We start from the raw sequence: 19,390 nt of genomic DNA, 5'->3' as shown, positions 1-19,390 counted from the left end.
AGCCAATGTTGGCCAGTAATATCAGCACAGCCAATGTTTTGGTCATGTTCTGCTGACAACACTTTGGTTCATTTGTTAGAGCTAGGTAATAGAATTGCTAAACTGGATAGTATTTCTTTATTTTTTCATCAGCTGTAACCCACAATGGCCAGTGTAGGGTTCAATCAATACATGTACTATAATTTATTTTTAAAACAATTTGGGTCAGAGTAAGAAAAAACACGTAGACTCTGTGCAGGGCACAACAATGTCTTTTTAAACTGTCACCACACACACTATACCAATATCAGAAAAATAAGTTTTATAGTAAACTTTAGATCTTTTATTTTGTAAAACGGAAGTATACTAATTACACCGGAAGTACCTCCGCTCTCTCAGCTGTCCTCTCGAGTGAAGGTGGCACAACAGCCTTTCAGGCAAAACTGAGGGACGGTATGCTGCCGTTCATTCAATGCTGCTACCGGGGCTATCAGCCAAACACAGAATGGACTGTCAACACAGAAACATGGCTGCCTCTGCAACGGGCAAGGCGAATAACAGAGATAACGCTATAACAGACAGTCCGAAATGCAATGAAGAGTCTCTGTCGCAGTCACGGGAAATAATAAAACCCACTATCATGGAGCTGACCAAAGAAGTGAGGACGAACATCCTCTGCACCGTGGAAGGATGTGGCAAGATTCTCCCCAACACACCTGCGCTGAACATGCATCTTGTGAAGTCACATAGAATAAAGGTAAACGCTTACAAAACCTGGTTAGTGTCCACAGGGTTTAGGCGTGTGCGTAACTGCAATGCTAACTTGGCTAACTCACTATCGAGTAAACACTGTCATAAGATTGGAAAACGCAAGTCATCCGTAACAACTTCGCGTAAGCTAACACAGTGGGGATGCTTAACAAAACAGGAAGGTGTAGTTGACGTTAGATAAAAGTTTATGTAGCTAGTTTTTATGTTGGTGAAGCTGCATAACATTTAAGTTTACCATTAGCTAGCTAGCTACACTGTAACTAGCTGCTTATGTTATCTATTATTGATTTGGATCACACGTGGTAATCGATTGGTTCTGCATTTTTGGATTCAGATCTCCACCCTTCGTTAGAGGTTTTGTGTGGTGGACTCGTAGTTGAGGGCAGGAATTTGGCGAGTATCTGATTTGGCTGTGGTAGTGTGTGAAAGGAGGAATCTTTTTAACGTTGTGTGGTAAGAGTCTTTTCGCCTCTCAAATACGACCCCACGAGCACTATTGATTTTCTGAGTCTAATATAGTCTACTACTCCTACCACTGCTACCACTAAACAGTCAGCAAAATGGAGGCAGTCCAATCATTTGGACCAGAGTTTACCCCCTGACCCTAGTTCTTACGTCCTCACTGAACTGGGCTTTTTCGTGGGAGGCAGTAACTCACTGTTTCCCCTCCATGAATGAAGTTCTTTGCTGGGAAAGGCTGCCTTTTGTCCTGGAATAGACTAAGCTCTTTGTTTAAAATAGGTGAATGTGAGAATTTGAATGAGGTCTTAGACGTAGTCCATTTAGTCCAGCTAGAACAGTGTTTAAAGGCCCAATTTGGCCATACTGTACTGAAAGTTTGAGTATATTACTATTGGTCTGAACAAACCTGTAAAAGCTATAGGAAGCTTTTGATAGCCAATGTTTAATTACTGTTCATCCATATACTAAAAGATGTGTCACTTAGTGAGCTGTGGAAGATTCCTGCCCTGTATGTTGAGTTTATCTTGTGCAGCCACACATTAATCACAGATTGTGTCTTTGGTGTAAAGTGAGAAAAGAGGGCAAGCGGCAGTGCTTCAGTAATGGTTTTTGATTTTGCATCTTTGACTGAAAAGTTATTTTTTATGCACAGCGATTTCAACAGCGTCAACAGTGGCAATGATATTCTGGTTGATATGATGACGAAGTGCTTAAATGCTGGAACTGCTCAGTCTGTATGCTTCCTCTGCATTATTCAGAAATTAGACTACAAGAATGAGGCATGATGTGAAACACCATATCTGGTTATATTACGTCCACTTAGACACCATTGTAGCTATCCTGCATCATTGCACAGCAGTAATGTATTTGCTGATCAGTGACTGTTCATGTCTCTGAACAGGGTAGCTGTCTCCCCCGTGAATACTGATGCATTTCATTTGAGCTTGTGCACTCAGCCCAGATCAGATTCCTTTCATAGGCCTAATGTGACTGTTTTTGCCTTTTAGCCGCCTTTCTATCTTTCCCTTTACAAAAAGGAAAAACAGAGTTTAGAGACTGTTACTCAGAAAAAGGATAGAATTTCAGTAATGACTACGTAAAAGGCTGTGGAAATCTTGACTTGCTTTGTCTTTTGAGCTAAAGCCAACTACTGACTAATGACAAATAATGTCATGACATGACTCAGGATTCAGCCCACAACCATATGATGTAGCTGAAGCCAACTTCAAGAACATTTATTGTTTGCAGGATGTGTCATTTTATGCTAATTCCTTATGATAAACCAGGAGGGTATTTGTCAGCTTCAGCTGTTCGGCTCCCTCCAGTGTTACAGCAGATGGAGGTGACCTTGACCACTGGAAGGCTGTAGCATTAATGACTGTTATGGAGTCTTGTGGTTTTTATCTGTTTTCACCATGCACACCATACATTTAGTGTAGGTGCTGTTCTCTATAAAATGCATCGTGCTAGTCATCAGTCAAAATTATTTTAACGATACCATGTGCTGACAGCTGGTTTAGCAAGTCTGCCCTGGGATGTTGAGGGGAGGGGTTGTGCAGCAAACTGTTAAATTCCAATAGCTGCCAAGTGCATTCATTTCTTTTCATCAAGACAAGCAAGGCAATGTACAACCATCACTTTTATTTTTGTAGTCCTGAAAAAAATAGTATAAAACAGCAACATTTTGTATTTTTGATGTACAGCACAGATGGCATTTAGTGAAAGCACTACAGGTCTTTATGATGGCTGTTTGTATTTATGGTGATATCAGAATTTATGATATTCTTTAACACTCACAGTAAGCTATGCTGAGAAAGGGTATAATCTTAACATCTAAAAGCTCTTCTTTGTCCTCTCTCTTTGTCTTTTGCTGCCATTGTCACCCTCAGGATGGTATTGTCAATCCCACGGTCAGAAAGGACATGAAGGGCTCTCAGAAGCTTTACTGCTGTCCCATTGAGGGCTGTCCCAGGGGGCCCAACAGACCCTTCTCGCAGTTCTCCCTGGTTAAACAAGTAAGCTTTTCCTCCAGTGACTTGTAAGCCTTTGCATGCAATCACAGTAAAATGATGAGGTGTCAGTTCTGTGAAAGAGCTCTTATTGTAATACTCAACACCAATATGTTAGAAAAAAAACATTTTGCAGGAATGATGTCATACTGGTGGAGTTCATCACAGATGTAATAATGGTTTTACACAGTGTATGAAAAGGACTGCAAAGGGCTCTACATTCTTTAAGATAGTAATGACATATGTCAAACACACTGTAATTTTTCTATTGCTTTGGAATCTCTCAAGCAAAGCAATAACAAAAGTCAAGAGTTTGCTGACATCGTGAAGTAGCATGGGAATGTGGGAGTTGTTGTCTCTCATTGCCGTCAGCTACTCCCAGTTAGGATTCCTTCAGTGTCGGTTAGTGAGGAAATTTTTACCAGGAGCTGAATTATTCATAGAGGTCTCCTCCTCTCCAAAACAAATTGACCAGGTGTTTAAACCGGTAAAGCACTGAACAGTTTCACATAAAAAACTGACCCAAAGGTGCAGCAAGCCAAACTACCACTAACGTTTGCTCAGCTTGTTTCTCTGATTACTTATGATCCTGGAGTTCAGGATATTTTTACCGAGAGCTGAATTACCCTCAGAGGTCTCCTTGCTAAAACAAATGGACCGGTGATGAAATCAGGTAAAAACACTAAATAAAACAGCTTCACTTTAAAAATCAGTGTTTCCTTGGCACTGTTTTCGGCAGATACAGGACAACTCAAAGGGACTGGGAGCTGAGCTGCCGCTAACATTTGCTCAGCTTCTTTCTCTGATAACTTAAGATCCAGACGTTTGGTGACTAAAATCCTTCATCCGGTTAAAATATATAGTTAAAAACGACCAATATCTTAAGTGTAGTGTAAAGATGTGGCTTAAAACTGGATAAAAATTCAATTTTGACCACTTCTGGCAGACTACCACAATGCTGACGCATGCTCAAAGGGGATATGTCGCCGTTGACAGGCAACCAGATGAAACGGACTGTTGCTTTGATTAAAATTACAGAGTTCTTTGTTTGAAAATTTATGTAAACATTTGGGATAATGTAAGTAGACAATTCAACATAATATACAGTATATCATAGATCTAGTCGATTTTAGACATTTTAATGTGGAAAAGTTACATATTATAGCTTGAAAAAGATATCATATTCAATATATTCTTTGTTCTTTGATCGGTTTCATTGTAGCACTTTATGAAGATGCATGCAGAGAAGAAACACAAGTGCTCCAAGTGCAACAATGGCTACAGCACAGAGTGGGACCTAAAGAGGCACATAGAGGACTGTGGGAAGACCTACCACTGCACATGTGGATGCCCCTATGCCAGCAGGGCTGCTCTACTATCACACATCTACAGGACAGGACATGAGATTCCCACAGAACACAGGCATGTACATTCATAGTGGAGAGTGTTTTTTATTGAAACTTTGTATTAGGTTTGGCTAAAAATCCATTTTGGCTGACTTTTTCTGTATCTGTTTTGTTTCTTTACAGAATTCCTCCAGTAAAAAAGCGAAAGATGGAGAAACTGTTAAGTGGTTCTGAAAAGGTTAAGAGCATTGAGTCAAGCTGTCAGATCATTCCTGCTACTAAAGAGCTGACAGAGACTGCTCTCCCTTCTCATACAACTGTTCAAATCCCAGACTCAGTGAGTCAGAACTCCAACCCACGTAAGAGCCTCCAGAAGTTGCTTCTACCAAAGCCCAAGATGGCATTGGTTAGTGTGCCTGTGATGCAGCTAGCGCACCTGCCTGTCCTCCTTCCATCCACAGAAAGTGGGGCTCTGAGGTCTGTAGTGCTGGCAGTAGACACCCAAGGCTCCCTCAGCACTCTTCACCTCCTGCCACAAGCCACAGGAGCGGTGGTACCCCAACTTGATGCTAAGAGTTTGGGTTTCAAGGATAGCATGCCTACTTCCCGTTCTAGCCTGGGGCCCATTAGCACAGGGGTCCAGGTCAGTCTGGATGCAGAGGACTCGCCCAGCAGCTTGGCAGGACAACCAACATTCACCTCCACCAACATTCAGACAGACAAATCATACTTGTCAAAAATGCCCACAGGGTTGGGTGTTGGGGAGGGAATAGGCTTGTGCTCTGTGGGTGAGTCCTCAGTATCATCCTGCTCCCAAACAGACATCAGCGTGAGTGCTCAAGTCCTCCTCCCCGTCAGTGTTGAAACCCAGACATTCTCCTCCCGAGCCAAAGCCACATCTTCTATTGGAGCTCAGACAGATAGCCAGTGCCTGAGCCAAATTCCTTGCTCCTCTTCATCTGTGCCCCCATACAAAACCAGGCAGACACAGACACATTTTGCCATGCCACAATCAGAAGAGAAGGCTCAGGACCAGACTATCATGTGCACTGACCTATTTGATAATGACTCCCTGAGTGTCTCCACCCAGACAGCTCTGGACTTAGATGACACCCTCACTGCTGCAGGAGACAGTATATATGAGGACTCAAAGTCAGCAGGTGGTATGTGTTTTGGGGTGCAGACAGATGAGCTCAACTCAAACAACATGGCAGACAACCAGACCCAGACAATGACCTTGTTAAATGACTTAGAAAACATTCTGTCTGACAGCATGTCAGGCCACCAGGTGCTCACTGAGGCCTCCGCAGGCTGTGGTTCAGGTCTGGGCTCTGTTCAGGAGCAACACAACGGCATAGACTTTGACTTTGAAGAGTTCCTCAATGCCGTGCACATCCAAACACAGACAGAGGAGAGTGAGTTGGGAGGATTGGGCAATGACACGCCTCTGGAGTCTCTGGACATCCAGACCCAGACAGACTTCCTCCTGATTGATGAATTGGACCAAAGCGAAGGACCAAGTCGAACCCAAGCCAGCGACCTGGAGCTATTTGATACTCAAACTCAAACTGACCTCAATTTCCTGCTGAACGCTGGAAGCCACATGCCCCTGAGCAGCATCCTGCGACATTCAAGCTTTTCTATGAGCACCGAGTCCTCAGATACAGAAACACAAACCGATCTCCCTTCATTTGCCACTGGCCTCTCTGCTCAGACCCCTGTCAGTCAGGGTGAACATGCACGGCTGCTGAACAGCACAGAGACACAAACTGTGACCAGCCAAGCAGAAGGCCTGGGACACCTCTTCCTGACCAGCAACGAAACACAAACTGTCATGGATGATTTCTTGTCAGCAGACCTTGCGTGGAATATGGAGTCCCATTTCAGCTCCGTGGAAACCCAGACATGTGAGGAGCTTTGTGCTCTCTTTCAGCACCCTGAGAAACCCAACAGCTGAAGCCCTCTTAGTGAAGCTGCTTAAGCTTTTGCAGTACAGGTCTCTGATATCTGCCTCTTCCTGTAAGAGGAATCAGTCTATGCTGTCTTCTGGTGGACCATAGTCTTAGCAGTAAGAAGTCTGAAAATGTCTTTGAACATTCCACTGAGGTCATCATGTCCAGAGCCTTTCCAGGTGTATATCCTGGCTGCTGTGCTGCACTTTATTAGCTCAGTGGGCATGGTTTATCAGCTCCTCTGACCGTTTACATATTTATTTGCACATGAAGTAACATATTGTATGTGTCTTGTCTTAAATGCCAGTTTACTTCTATATTTCAGTGTATAACCACTGTGGATGGTTTTCACTGTTTGGTCTTACTAGCAATTTAAAAATGACTTAACATTTCATCAATGTTAGATCTGCACTTAAAAGGGATGACATCTTTTGCTGTGCGTGGCTGTCAGGAAAAGGCTTATAAAATTGTTACCCTGTATAACAGCTTTCAGATATGCATATACCGCATGAACACAGTTTCATCTCAATCGTACAGTGCACAATATTGTACATGTAGATTACGTATGTTCGAAATGTGCATGGAGCCTTCACTTGGTCAGCAGCACAAACATAAAATATCAATTCTCCGCTTGTGTATCTGATGGATGCCTCTTTGATGTTGCCTTGTCAGCAGCAGCAAAACTATAAACTAGTAAACCAGTGGAAAACTTGAGCAGTGATAATCAGTTTTAGAGAATTAAACCCTGTAAAGCCTTCAACTAGGCATTGATCCAAGCTGTTAAGATGCATCTCTGAAATATACCGTTACTCATACAGATGTGGCACAAGTATAAATGAAATGTTTGTCTTGTCGGTTGTTGCAGACCTTTCATTGAAATGTGATTGTGAAGTTTGATGTTTCGTAAACACGTTTTTTGTGTCTGGGTCTCCATAGCTAAGCAGTCAGTTCAAGTCAGTAAGCAAAATAGGCTGTCATCGTCTGTGACTTATTCATTAGCTGGGTGTAAGTGTATACAGTAGCAGTGCTCTGTGCTGAAGTGATCCAGTGATGTTAACTGTACAAAAACACATTGTGGATTAGAGCTAGGATTAGCACAGAGTTATTGTATGTATTCACCACCTGATTTTGACTGAAAGGAGTCCTGTTGAATATCTTCTATGAAAATGATTAGTTTCCACTCCTAACAATTTGGACACAGTATTTTAGTTTATTGTAATTATTTTTACTCTGTTCTCCAAGCATTTAAACTTAATGTTTTGATTGTGTTTTTCATTATACTGTTGCACTGAGTTACCTCATTATCCACAGGCACCACATACAGACTGCGTTCCACTAGGCAATATAGAGCTGTAGGCCTTGTTTATTTGTTCATTTTGTTACGTTGGTGCCTTAACCTAAGTATTAACTTTAGTTCTGTTACAGACAATTGAATTTGCTGCTTTGAGGTAAAATATTTATCAGAATTATACAAGAATATGTTTTGGAAAATCACACTAAAAAATTGTCAGAATCCTTTCTGTCTTTGCTTTGCATGTTTAGTACGTTCTGTATTGGTATTTTCATCATGGTTGCATGAAATATTGGAATGTCCCTAATTGTTCTCCATAGTTTCTATGGAAAGATTTATGTCCTGAAAATAATGCTATGCAGCATTTTACTGAAGAGTTTGTTTGATGCCATCTTACTATTTTTATGGAGGGATGGTTAATGCTGATACAGTTTATAGATGTTTGTAGAAACTGAAGAATGTACAGAACATGACACTGTGCCCAAGTTTAACATGCTCTATTTTTTGCACCATATCCAAACAGTTTAAGGATAATTTCCATTTGTTAATAAGGATTTTTGACATTCATATCAACTTCAACATTTGTTGTATTTACATTAGTACTTCTTGGTTGTGGTTCTTGAATACAAATACAGCATAGCTGCTCCCCGCTGGTTTAGTGGCATGGGGGAAAATGACTTGCTTACAACAGAACTATGTGTAGAAGCCATGTCAGTCTCAAGTGTCAGTGCTTTATTTTCCCTTCTGTAAGAAGTGCATGCTGATATTTTCCCAGCACAAAATATTTGTTTTAACTGAATTTGAGTTTTCTTGCCTGTAGTAGAGTTAATGGTTGCCTTGATTAATTGTTGAAGCTACACTACAGATGTCATTAATAAACTGCTGGAAAGTATATATTGTATTCCTTATCAGTTAGTATAGAACAAAGGTAGAAGAAGAAAAACTCAAACAGTACAAACAAGGAAACTGGGGTACATGTTGCCACAATCAGTGTCTACAAAATGTAAAAAAGGTTATTTAGTTAGTTAGACTCTATTGTCCCTGGTAGGAAATTCTTTTTCACAGCACTGTACATCACAGGGAAAATCAGCATTACACTTTACACACAACATCATACAATAATGACAGGAAGAAATATGTGAAGTACAACACAACAGCGACAGGCAAAACAACATGAGAACAAGACATGTAGTACCAAACCCATTCAGAATGGAACAGTTTAGGGCAGCTATTGCTGCAGGTACCAGGCTTTTGTCAAAGCAAGGCCTTCTGCACCCCAGGGACATGTATCTGTGCCCAGAGGGCAGTACAGTGACATAGTGGTTGAGTGGGCCTGTGTGATGTCCTGTGCTATTGTATTTGCAATACATGTGATGGCCCCAGAATTAAGCTCTGTGAGGTTGGATGTGGGAAGACCTATTATCCTGGCAGCAGTCTGGGTTATGTGTGTGAGTTTGGCCCAGTTTGCGAGAGAGAGCATGTTGAAGAAATGGTTGGAGCAGTAGATCAGGATGGGTTGAACAGTACATTGGTACAGCGGTAGGAGGAGATGGAGGGCAACATGGAGTCCTTTTGGGTTTCACACATCAACCACGTTTGGCATGGGGATATAAAATGCACAGATTTTGATGATTCCTTCTTCAGTGTGCAATGTATTTTGTTCTTCTGTGCAAAACTACAAGCTTAAAGGAGCACCATGATAGATTTCAGTAGGTTGACCCTTTCTCATACTTATTATAGAACAAAATAAAACTTCATAGTATTGTGTATTTCATCTTTTTACTTTGATGCTGTTATATAGACACATACAGACACGCTGAATTGAGGTTTGTGCCAAATATAACAACCCTTTACAAATCAGTTCTAAGTAACCATTTTATTTTATGTGCACATTCAGGTAAGACAAACATTTGATTTGATTAGGTTAACACTGCAGCTCTTTTGATTATAGAACAATTCCACTATATTATTCTTTTATTTTACAAGGCAGCTAAACCCTAAAGAGGTAGTGTAATAAGTAACAATCATCCAAGTTTAAAAAGTATTGCAGGATGTGGCTGGTCTTAGGAGACCAACATGCCATGCAGTATATTCAGGGATCTCGGCATAATATTGCACTGATAACCCTTGTACACTGTACAACCCAGACCCCATCCATAGCCACCAGGAAACACTTATACCTTCCGATATAAAACTGAAGGTGCACTGAGCAGATGCAGTAGTTTGGCCACAGCTTATATCATGCATAGACAGAAACTACAATGCGATACTAAAGTTCTGACAGAGCTTTAGTGTAGGTTGTAGTTTAAAAAGCAGAACATGTGCCTGGCAGGCACATAGCCAGGCTTCTTATGAGGTAGTTGCACCGTTGCTAGGTAACTAGAACAGCTGAAAAAACACTTGTGGGAACTAGTCAGAACAAAATAAAGGCCCAAATGACATATGGAGCGTAACATTTCAACATTGACAATTATTGTTATTGTAAGTATGGTCTGACATGTGCCAAAGAGGACTGACTGAACTCTTAACACTAAATGAATTACCTCTGCAATGAGTTACTTTTATGAACACGTTTCATACATTGATTTAATTCTTCCAGCTGACTATTGTAATGGAAATACCATATGATGCATTGGTAAAACAGATTTTACTTTGTTGAACCTGAGAGTTTAAAGCTGTAAAATACTGAATACTAATTTCACAGGCCTCACACAGAGTGACAGCATACAGTATTAAGAAAACAGGCAGCTGGGGTGCATATGGGCTTGTGCACCTGCTGCAGTGCTGGTGTGGAGGGCCTGTGTGAGGCTCTTGCCCATTGAGTATCTCCTGTGGTGCACTGTGTCAGGTCTCGAAGAAACAGGTACCTGATACCTCTTGGAGACAGAAACACTTACAGCAGAGAACAAGTGGGGGTTATGTTGACATGTCCGGTACTTGGAGGTCAGAGCTGCGGAGTAATTGGGAAGCTCTGTATTAACAGCAGGGTCCACTCTTGTTCCTCTTGTCTCACTCTTATTATCAAACATGAAACAGTTTTCCTCTAAGGTTTCTCCCTCTGAAGCCTTCCTCCCACTGCAGAGTTGGCCACCGACCTTGGGATTCAGGTGTGGTGACTTGATTGGTGGTAAAAATGTGAAGTTTTTAATGGGAACAACTGTATTATTGGACTTGTGGCTGTGGCTGACTCTCTGAGGCTTAGTGGGCTTATTCTCTGACACAGAGTATTTTAAAGACAGATGCTGAGGCTGCACAGGAGTCCCTCTGAGCATCCCTTCCGCCTCCATCTTTTCTTCGAGTAAGAGGTGTGACGTAGTTTTCTGCATGGCACTGAGGACAGGCCATTCTGAGGCATCTGGCTGCAGGGCTGCCACAGGAGTGTTACTCCAAGATCCCACCTGCTGATTTAATGGCATGGATTTCTTTAAGTTGTTATGAGAGCCTGCATGCGACTCACAGCTGGCTGAGCTGTCTGCATTAAGGAGTGTTGGGTCAACAGATATGGTGGTTGGGTTGTCAGCCTCCTTGTGCTTTGGTTTCCTGTATCTCTTCTGAGTCAAAAGTATGCAGCTCAGTGGAGCAACTCTGGCCCAACCTCGGACCTGTTTTACAATGAAATAAATTGTTCAATATGAAAACAGTTTTGAAAACACACCAGAGAAATTACTTATTAGGCCAAGTTAAAATGAAAAGTGAGGAAGTTGAAATTATGCTAATATTGATATGTGATATTGTATCAATATGATACCAATATCTGACAAATTACCATATAGATAAGGGTTATATCAACAGTTGAGAATATAATTAATCAAAAATTATATTATATATTATATTATATATATTTAATAGTTGTTCTCATTTGAGCCTGTAGGTTATATAATTTTGCTGCTGACTCCAAACTGTGTTAGAGGACACACAAAGAATCATCATATATAACTGGTACAACTCACTTTAAAGGTAACATTAAGTACATCAGATAAAAGCAGGCAGTAAAAAGTTTTGTAGCAAGAATATATTCATTCACTTACAGCTTCTTCCAAACCAGAGTAACAGTGATACTCATGTGGCTCCAGTTCTTTCAGGGAGTCCTCCTCACTAATATCTAGAAGGACATCAACATGTCTCCTCTCTGGTGTCCTGTAAGGCTCTTCCCCAACTGCGTCCTCTTGTGTTGGAAGCTCCTCGTCTGATCCACCGACAGCTGTGCGAGCCACTTCTTTAAAGGTCGCCATTATTTAGTTAGCTTTTGTAGATCTAGAGGAGGACATAAAAAACAGAGTATAGGCTACCAAATATAAACTGTAAAATGTAGCCTATATTGTTTTGCGCAGAGTCAGTTTTTGCCTGAAACCTGGAAAACGTTACACCAGTTTGTCAAAGTCAGACTTCACTCACCATACTGAGGCAGGCTCAATCCCTGTTGCATTTTGAATGTGTTTGTATCACTATTCTCTTGTCAGAATTCACCACTCATAAAGAAGTATTGCTATCCGTCGTGAGGAGTAGTTTTCTCTCTGGTCGACAGAGTTTTCCCTAACAGACGTGTAGAGGCGACGAATGCCTTTAGAGACTAGCCGCAACGCTGTAGTCATGACAACCCGTACGTGCGGCACCGGAAATATGTGACGTACAGAAAATGGGAGGGGATGGGCTACTGTTGCAGCCCTGACTGGCCCAGATGAATTATTACATCTGTTATGTAATAGGTCTAACTACATCACAAAAATGCCCCAAACTAAGTTAAAATGTGTTTAAAATAAATTTTTATTTCTTTTATTTGGCCTATCGAGGTCACTATGATGCCACAGTGTGAAAAAGCGGAAGTTAACCGGTGGTTCTGAGGAGGAAACCATCTTGATTAGTTGCGACGTTCAGTTCTGCACGTAGATCCTCAGTAGCCGTCAAACTCTGAACACAGGTTCAAGTCAGCTGTGAGAGGACATTGCATGTTCACCACATGGAGACGGAAGCGAGCGCTGGTTGTTGTGAAGAGAGAGGTATTCTCGTTTTATCCTTTTTTTTTGCAGTGAGCAGACAGTGAGATATTTTATTCACACACTCCGAAATTTAAAAGTGACCGATCAGCTGGAGCAAACTCGCACGTTGCACAACAACAGCTTGGTTTATTGGTGCAGCCCTGCATAGTGTCAGCTTCTGACGCAGCCTGAGCACCTATCCGCGAGGGGGACACTGACACCTGACGGCTCCATCTCTTAACTCTCCGGTATTTTTCATCACGACCACTTCGGTTCTGCAGTGCAGGGACTGCTGCGTTTTATGGAAACGGAGTCTGGGCATACTGTCGTGGTCATGCTGCCTCCAAAGAACTGCCTGCCGAGGAACTACAGCTGCATAGCTGGACTGTTCGGAAGCCTGGCAGCGGCAAACCCGCGGCTTGATGATGGGGAAGACTTTGACTTGATGAACGGTACTACTTGTGAGCCCATCGAGAGCCCCGTGGTGGACGAGAGACCACGGGGCAGAGAGGTTTTCCAGAAACCTCAGCAGAGTCCAAACCTGCGTCGGAGATGCAAGTCGCTGCCTACACCCACAGAGAGAGCAAAGTTAGAGATCTCCCGCAGCAGAAGTCCAACCAGTCAAAAGAAAGTCCGGTTCGCCGACTCTCTGGGCCTAGAGCTCATTTCAGTGAAGCATTTCGATGATACAGATGTGCCAGAGGTGCCAGAGCGCATCCTGGCAAAACTACCCAAAGGACCCCTTCAACTTAATCATTTGGACACAAAATTCCCCCGGGCTCCTACGCAGTCTGTGTTCATGGAGTTGCAGTTTGCCAGTCCCGGCATTCTCCCCGGCTTTGAGCAGAAAGTGAGAGAGGTGAAAGTCATGTTGGAGAGCGTTGAGGCAGACGAATTCAGCCTCTCCGGTTTTGTGAGGGTGTTGAATCTGGCTTTCGAAAAGAGCGTCTCTTTGCGGTATTCATTAAACAACTGGATAACATTTATGGACAGTTTGGCGTCCTATGTTCCTAACTCAAGCGACGGTGACACCGATAAATTCTGTTTTAAGATCGTCATGCCTACCTACCTCGAAAACGGAGGCACATTGCAGTTTGCAATTAAATACTGTGTCGGCGGGGAGGAATTCTGGGACAATAATAATGGGAACAACTACAAAGTGCGGCGTCACCAGTTCAAGATATCCCCACCGCGGGAGTGGGAGAATGGATGGATTCACTTTATCTGAGCTTTGTGGTCTGCAGTGGCACACTGCGTGCGTAATTTGCGCGTAATTGATCCCCGGGTACCTTAAATACGACTGTAGCCTGTTAAAATGATTTTCTCTGCCATTGTCAGATAGCCAACATACATTTTGTGACACAGAAAATAATTTGCCCTGCTGTGGTGACAGACTGAGTGTTAAGGACCACTGTGTAAGCCTTTGGTAGGTGTCAGGTGTGGGATGCTGTTAGATAATTTGCCTTGATGTCAGGGCTCTGTACAGCTCGGTGCCCTTTGGGAGGGCATGTTCATGTTATGTAATGTAGAAACACGTGCCACGGAAAACGTGCTGGGCAATGCCGATTCCAGGCTTCACTGTTCATTTCAGGAGATGCCGTAAATTTATTAGAAGGCACAGTGTTATTAAAAATAAAATTTTAGTTTTGCATGTGTGCAAAAATATCGACTTAATAGGAAACAGCGTTGACAGACAGAAATATGCGATATATATTTTGTTTTATTCGAATAAATTTAATGTATAATTTCCCACTGTCATGCCATTGAAAATGCCTTATTTTAAGCCATGATGTGGGAAGTTGTGCATTGAATGTCATACAGTAATTTCTTTATTAGACTTGAATATACAAAATGCATTGAATAGGCACTGGGAAACGGTGTCAGTGTCCATACATCTGCAGGCTTTAATCCAGGGACCCCATACGTAGTCACAAACCTGCCTTTTACACATAGGTATATTTGCTCCTAATCAACACCAATTTTATATTTTTTCCTGCATTAATGTAAAAATTGTTAAATATTTTTGCCAAATTTACAAATCAAAGAGGCCTAACCTAAGATCTCAAAAAAGGTTGTTTTTTTTTCTGAAAAAACAATTCCCCATATTATAACAGCATCATGCATTTTCCACCAAATCACAAAGACTGATTATAAAAAATGGGCTTCAACATTCCCCTCCTGCACTGAAGGATTTTTTCCAGAATGAACCCCTTGAACGTGGCTGTTGTTCTCCCAAGGAAAATAGATTTAGTAGCCGTATCAAAGATAAAATTTACCTCAGATTACTTGTGGACTTTTTCCCATCTTCTTCAGGTTGATCGATATAAAACAGATGTTATTTTCACAGTAATAATTTTCTAACAGATATGTTCAAACAGAAAAGTATTATTGTACATTTGCAGATTCAAAACACAGTGCTTATTCATTTCTAATGTTTTTGATTACACTGTGTAACTTTTTCACAGAGCAGTGTTGTCTGTAGACAAAGTAGCTATTGCACGGACGTGTGCGTTTTAACCAGCTTCTGCCCCTGTAAAGGTACATGATAGCCATCACTGTGTAAGAATAGTGCTGCTCCTTACACTCCTCACACATGAGCAAAAGGGTATGGATCACATGACTGGCCAATATTTCCATCCATAGATTGCAAACTGTCTGATTGCTTCATTTTCATACAATACAATATGCCTTGATGTTACACAGTAGTCTTCCAAACCTGCTCCTGATCATGTACGCATTCTTTATGGCAAACAGACTCTCTTGTTTCAGGCACATTTGTTTACCTAAATGCAGTTATTCATCATGCTTTTTCTTTAGTTGTATCATAATGTCAGTGTTTGTGAGTGTGTGGAGAGTTGAGACTCCAGTTCAGTAAGTAGAAGAACAGCCAGAGTGCTTTTAATTTCCACGCTCTGACTGTAATCTCAACATCACTTTGGGCTTTGTTTACATCATCATGGCCTCAGAGGGATGCTCTCCACTGAACGAGGCCATCAGGTCGGGATGTGGATAAAAGACTATTCCTGTAACCACTTAGTTTTTTTGGAGCAGCTCCACTGTGAATCCATCACTGTTTGTCTCAAAATCTGACACGGTTTGTGTCATTGCAGCGCTACACCTGATGTTGTTAGAATAGTTTTTTTTTCTAAAAATGAGACATGGCCTGTGGTGAGTTGACATTTACTACCACTCAGCTTAGCTTTATCATGTACAGAGCTGCATATATCTCATCTGTTCATTTAAATACACTGTGGTTATAAAAGGTCTGGCCATAGCAGAGCTTACTGTGTGTTATGTTGTTAGATCAGTGGGTATTTACATATTGTCTGCTTTGGTGTATGTAAACTTTGTTCAAGCATCCATGCTGTGCAAGGCCAAAAAGCATTAATTATCCAGGATGAGACGACTGATTTGGGGATGGAGAGATGCATCAATACCAATCAATCGCTCCCAACAAAGGATGTGATTTTTCAAATTTTACCATTTGGCTGACATCTGATCAGATTTGCTCTATATAGTGTTGGGAGTGACTGACACAAATGACAGTGTGAATATGATATGTGCTCTGTTTTCCATAACACGTAACTCTGGTTAAAGTTTCCAAAAGCTGTGAAAACTGTTGTTATTGGTGCATCCCCACCATAAGAAGGGCTTCTGGTTTGATTAGATTTTCACCTCAATGTACACATAACATTTTGCATCAGAGTTCACTGATATATAGATATGTATGTAAATGTGTTAATGTTTCATATTGAATGTCTTCCTATTACTGTTCTATGTTGTGTGTATTTTGAAGCATTTTAAAAGCAGACTTGAGGGACGTGAATGGTAAAAGTTTGTTATCTGATGATCCTGTGAAGCTGGAAGATAAATTGTGAACCTAAACTTAAAGAATTCCTAAAAGCACACTTACGGATGACATCATTCTTCAGGGCCGTTTAAAATAAGGCTGATGATAGAATTGGCGGTAGCATGAATTGTGATATTTTGTCTCAAAATGATGTTTTATATGATGGTAAGATATTGCAGAATTTTGCCTGAAATGCAGACCAAAATGTGAGCAGTGTATCTGAATGAAATGAAACATTGGAAACCACATGTGCACAGCTATAGGTGTACACTGCCTTACTAAACCCTAAGTTTACTTAGAGACATGTAAAAAAAGATGGGAGATGGCAAGTGCTGGTTTGTTAAGAAATAATGTGACGGCAGAACATGTGAACAATGGACAATGATGATGACCATATCTGGGAAAGAGGGATAACATGAGATGCACTGTGGCGTTTGGAGTTTTTGACCTGAGTGACTTATGATTGTAGCTGATACTGAGCAGACTCAGTCAAAGCAGGTCTTATGCACTTTGAGTGAGAACAAGGAAAGGGGCATGGTAGATAAATGAAAGCTTCTCCTGTGAATAGCTACTAACCAAGATGTTTTCCTTTCTTTCTCATATTTTATTGCACTTTTCTCTCACTGTGGAAAACCTCAATCACCTCTGTCAAATTTATAACCATTGTATGGCACTGGATTTTTTTTTTTCCTGGTTTGCTTTCTAGTCAGTGAGTTTATTGTTTTCTGTAAATCCTATGCAGCTCGCTTTGTGTTGTAACATCAGCAGTCATCTGACTGTTTTAATCTGTACTATGAGTCTGTCTATTTCTTATGTTGAAGTGAATGTTAACCATGTTTGCACGTATTGATTGAAACATACCTTTATTTTTACGTTTTGTTTTTAATGTAACATATTTTGTTAAAACAATGGTTAATAAATGCATTTGTGATGATAACCAAACACCCTCTCAGTGCTTTAAGCTCACAATCACCTGTTGCAATTTTTATACTGTCGCCTTCATTCAGTTTCTCCTAGTTTATGATGGGAACATTGAATGCAATCTGTTGCATAATAGTGGGATCATAGCTATTATTCCAAAATCTTATCTCTTGGACTCAAGCAAACCTCCACAGTTTACTGTTATTATAACATAAATTAAGATGTTACTGTGATATATGAGCAGTGTCTGACTGCAGACTGTGCATGTGCGCGTGTTCCCAAGGGGTCTGACTGTTACATCAGCGGAGCATCTCATTTGCAAAGGGCTGCTGCTAGTCCCCATTCATAAAGTGACACACCACAGTGGGCTGTTGCCATCGCCATTATAGACATGGCTGCGGACATGTCCTTGAATCGATTACAGTCTGACGTCATGCCCCCCCCGCCCGTGTTTATGAAAGGGAGGGGTTGGAGCTTAGAGCAGGAAAAGGTGCAGCAGGAGCTCGGCAAAGGCACAATAAGCAGACAATAAAAGAGCATGTAAACAGATAATGATATGATAGTATGTGTGACTTTTTTGCTTTTGGTTACATCTATTTTGAAATCAGGGGATAAGCTCTGTACATTATTAAACATCCTCATGCCTCCATACATACCCCACAGATCACATACCATCATATGTTTACATGTTATGCATACAGTATAAATAGCCTACTAACTCTACTCAAAAGATTCCTCATTTATATGTGGCATAGTTCTATTTCATAGCCTGACTTTTTCTGGCCTGACTATGTTGTATTTTGGTTAACACATTCTAACACATCTACGGTGTTTTTACTTTCAACAATTGTACCATTTTGCTCTTTAAACAGCATTGGTAATTCTTATTTAGTAAATACTAAGCCAACTGCCATGTGATTAAATAAAGCCACAGTCTCTAGAGTCCATCAGCGAATGCCATTTAATCGCTGATAATGGAACTTTAATATAATTCTTGACTGATGAAAATTAAAGTCTGATACTGGCGGTTTATTTGAACGATCATGCAATACAATTTTACGCTAATACAATAAATTAAGTATGCTTAAGATAAAGATTTATGTGTGTATGTGTGGCAGTTATACATTGTGCATGTTGTGTATGTTGCGTGGGGGGGTATTGGGGAGCTTCGATGTCAGATTTGGAACATGATCCTGCTTAATCTTCATGTAAACCCTACGGCAGTGATGACTGAGCTGTGCTGGCCCACAGTCAGTGAAAGTTGAGTTCAACTTTGCTTACTTATGTCTGTGTTGAAGGCGTCCTGACAGTTTGTAGCTGCTCTGCATGCCAGCATAATGCTCTCATCAACCAGTCAGTGTGAATCCATATGGCTCGTCAATAAAAACCTGCTGTGAGGTTCCAATTTAATTCTATGATTAGAGCTACTCAGCAGCTTGCATAAAATGGAAAATCACATAATTCGCTGAAATACAGATAAAGGGAGATTAAAATATTCAATGTCAATAAGTGGTGAAGCAGGAAATTAAGACATGCACAGTTTGATTTAACTGCAGAGTGGCACATTTGTCTTGTCTAGATTTTATTTGACGTTTTATGAGATACATTAGCTATATCGACATCAACCACTCAATTTGCGGCAAAATTCACTTTTAGCTACCATGTATTTCAGCAAAGTGCGTGTGTTGTATGCTTGCCTTTGTAATTACCAAGTGATTGTAATCAGGCAGCCTTGCCATGCTGTCTAACAACAGCTGCTTACATAAGTGCTGTGCTCATGTGACGGTGACGTTTTGATTGCTCTCTCCCTCGGGCGTCTGGCATTATTAGACT

The 19,390-nt window shown here is 41.2% G+C and overlaps 3 protein-coding genes across 3 annotated transcripts; 2 read left to right on the top strand and 1 right to left on the bottom strand.

Moving 5' to 3' along the window:
• Positions 1–370: 370 nt before the first annotated feature.
• On the top strand, positions 371–8,702 carry atmin (ATM interactor). The gene is made up of 4 exons (XM_022743887.1): positions 371–736; positions 3,102–3,227; positions 4,444–4,643; positions 4,751–8,702. The coding sequence occupies exons 1-4, from the start codon at positions 452–454 to the stop codon at positions 6,522–6,524; spliced, it is 2,385 nt and encodes a 794-aa protein (XP_022599608.1). The 5' UTR covers positions 371–451; the 3' UTR covers positions 6,525–8,702.
• A 72-nt stretch (positions 8,703–8,774) lies between these two features.
• On the bottom strand, positions 8,775–12,360 carry LOC111220702. Its single transcript, XM_022743901.1, has 3 exons — positions 12,206–12,360; positions 11,839–12,064; positions 8,775–11,412 (listed from the first exon to the last, which is right to left on the bottom strand). The coding sequence occupies exons 2-3, from the start codon at positions 12,040–12,042 to the stop codon at positions 10,543–10,545; spliced, it is 1,074 nt and encodes a 357-aa protein (XP_022599622.1). The 5' UTR covers positions 12,043–12,064; positions 12,206–12,360; the 3' UTR covers positions 8,775–10,542.
• Positions 12,361–12,716: 356 nt separating this feature from the next.
• LOC111221041 (protein phosphatase 1 regulatory subunit 3E-like) lies at positions 12,717–17,692 on the top strand. The gene has a single exon (XM_022744370.1). The coding sequence runs from the start codon at positions 13,088–13,090 to the stop codon at positions 14,012–14,014; it is 927 nt and encodes a 308-aa protein (XP_022600091.1). The 5' UTR covers positions 12,717–13,087; the 3' UTR covers positions 14,015–17,692.
• The last annotated feature ends 1,698 nt before the right edge of the window (positions 17,693–19,390 follow it).

This window comes from Seriola dumerili, unplaced genomic scaffold (genome assembly GCF_002260705.1).
Source record: "Seriola dumerili isolate Sdu_G_001 unplaced genomic scaffold, Sdu_1.0 BDQW01000003.1, whole genome shotgun sequence".
Lineage (NCBI taxonomy): Eukaryota > Metazoa > Chordata > Actinopteri > Carangiformes > Carangidae > Seriola > Seriola dumerili.
This window is presented reverse-complemented; position numbering and strand designations above follow the sequence as displayed.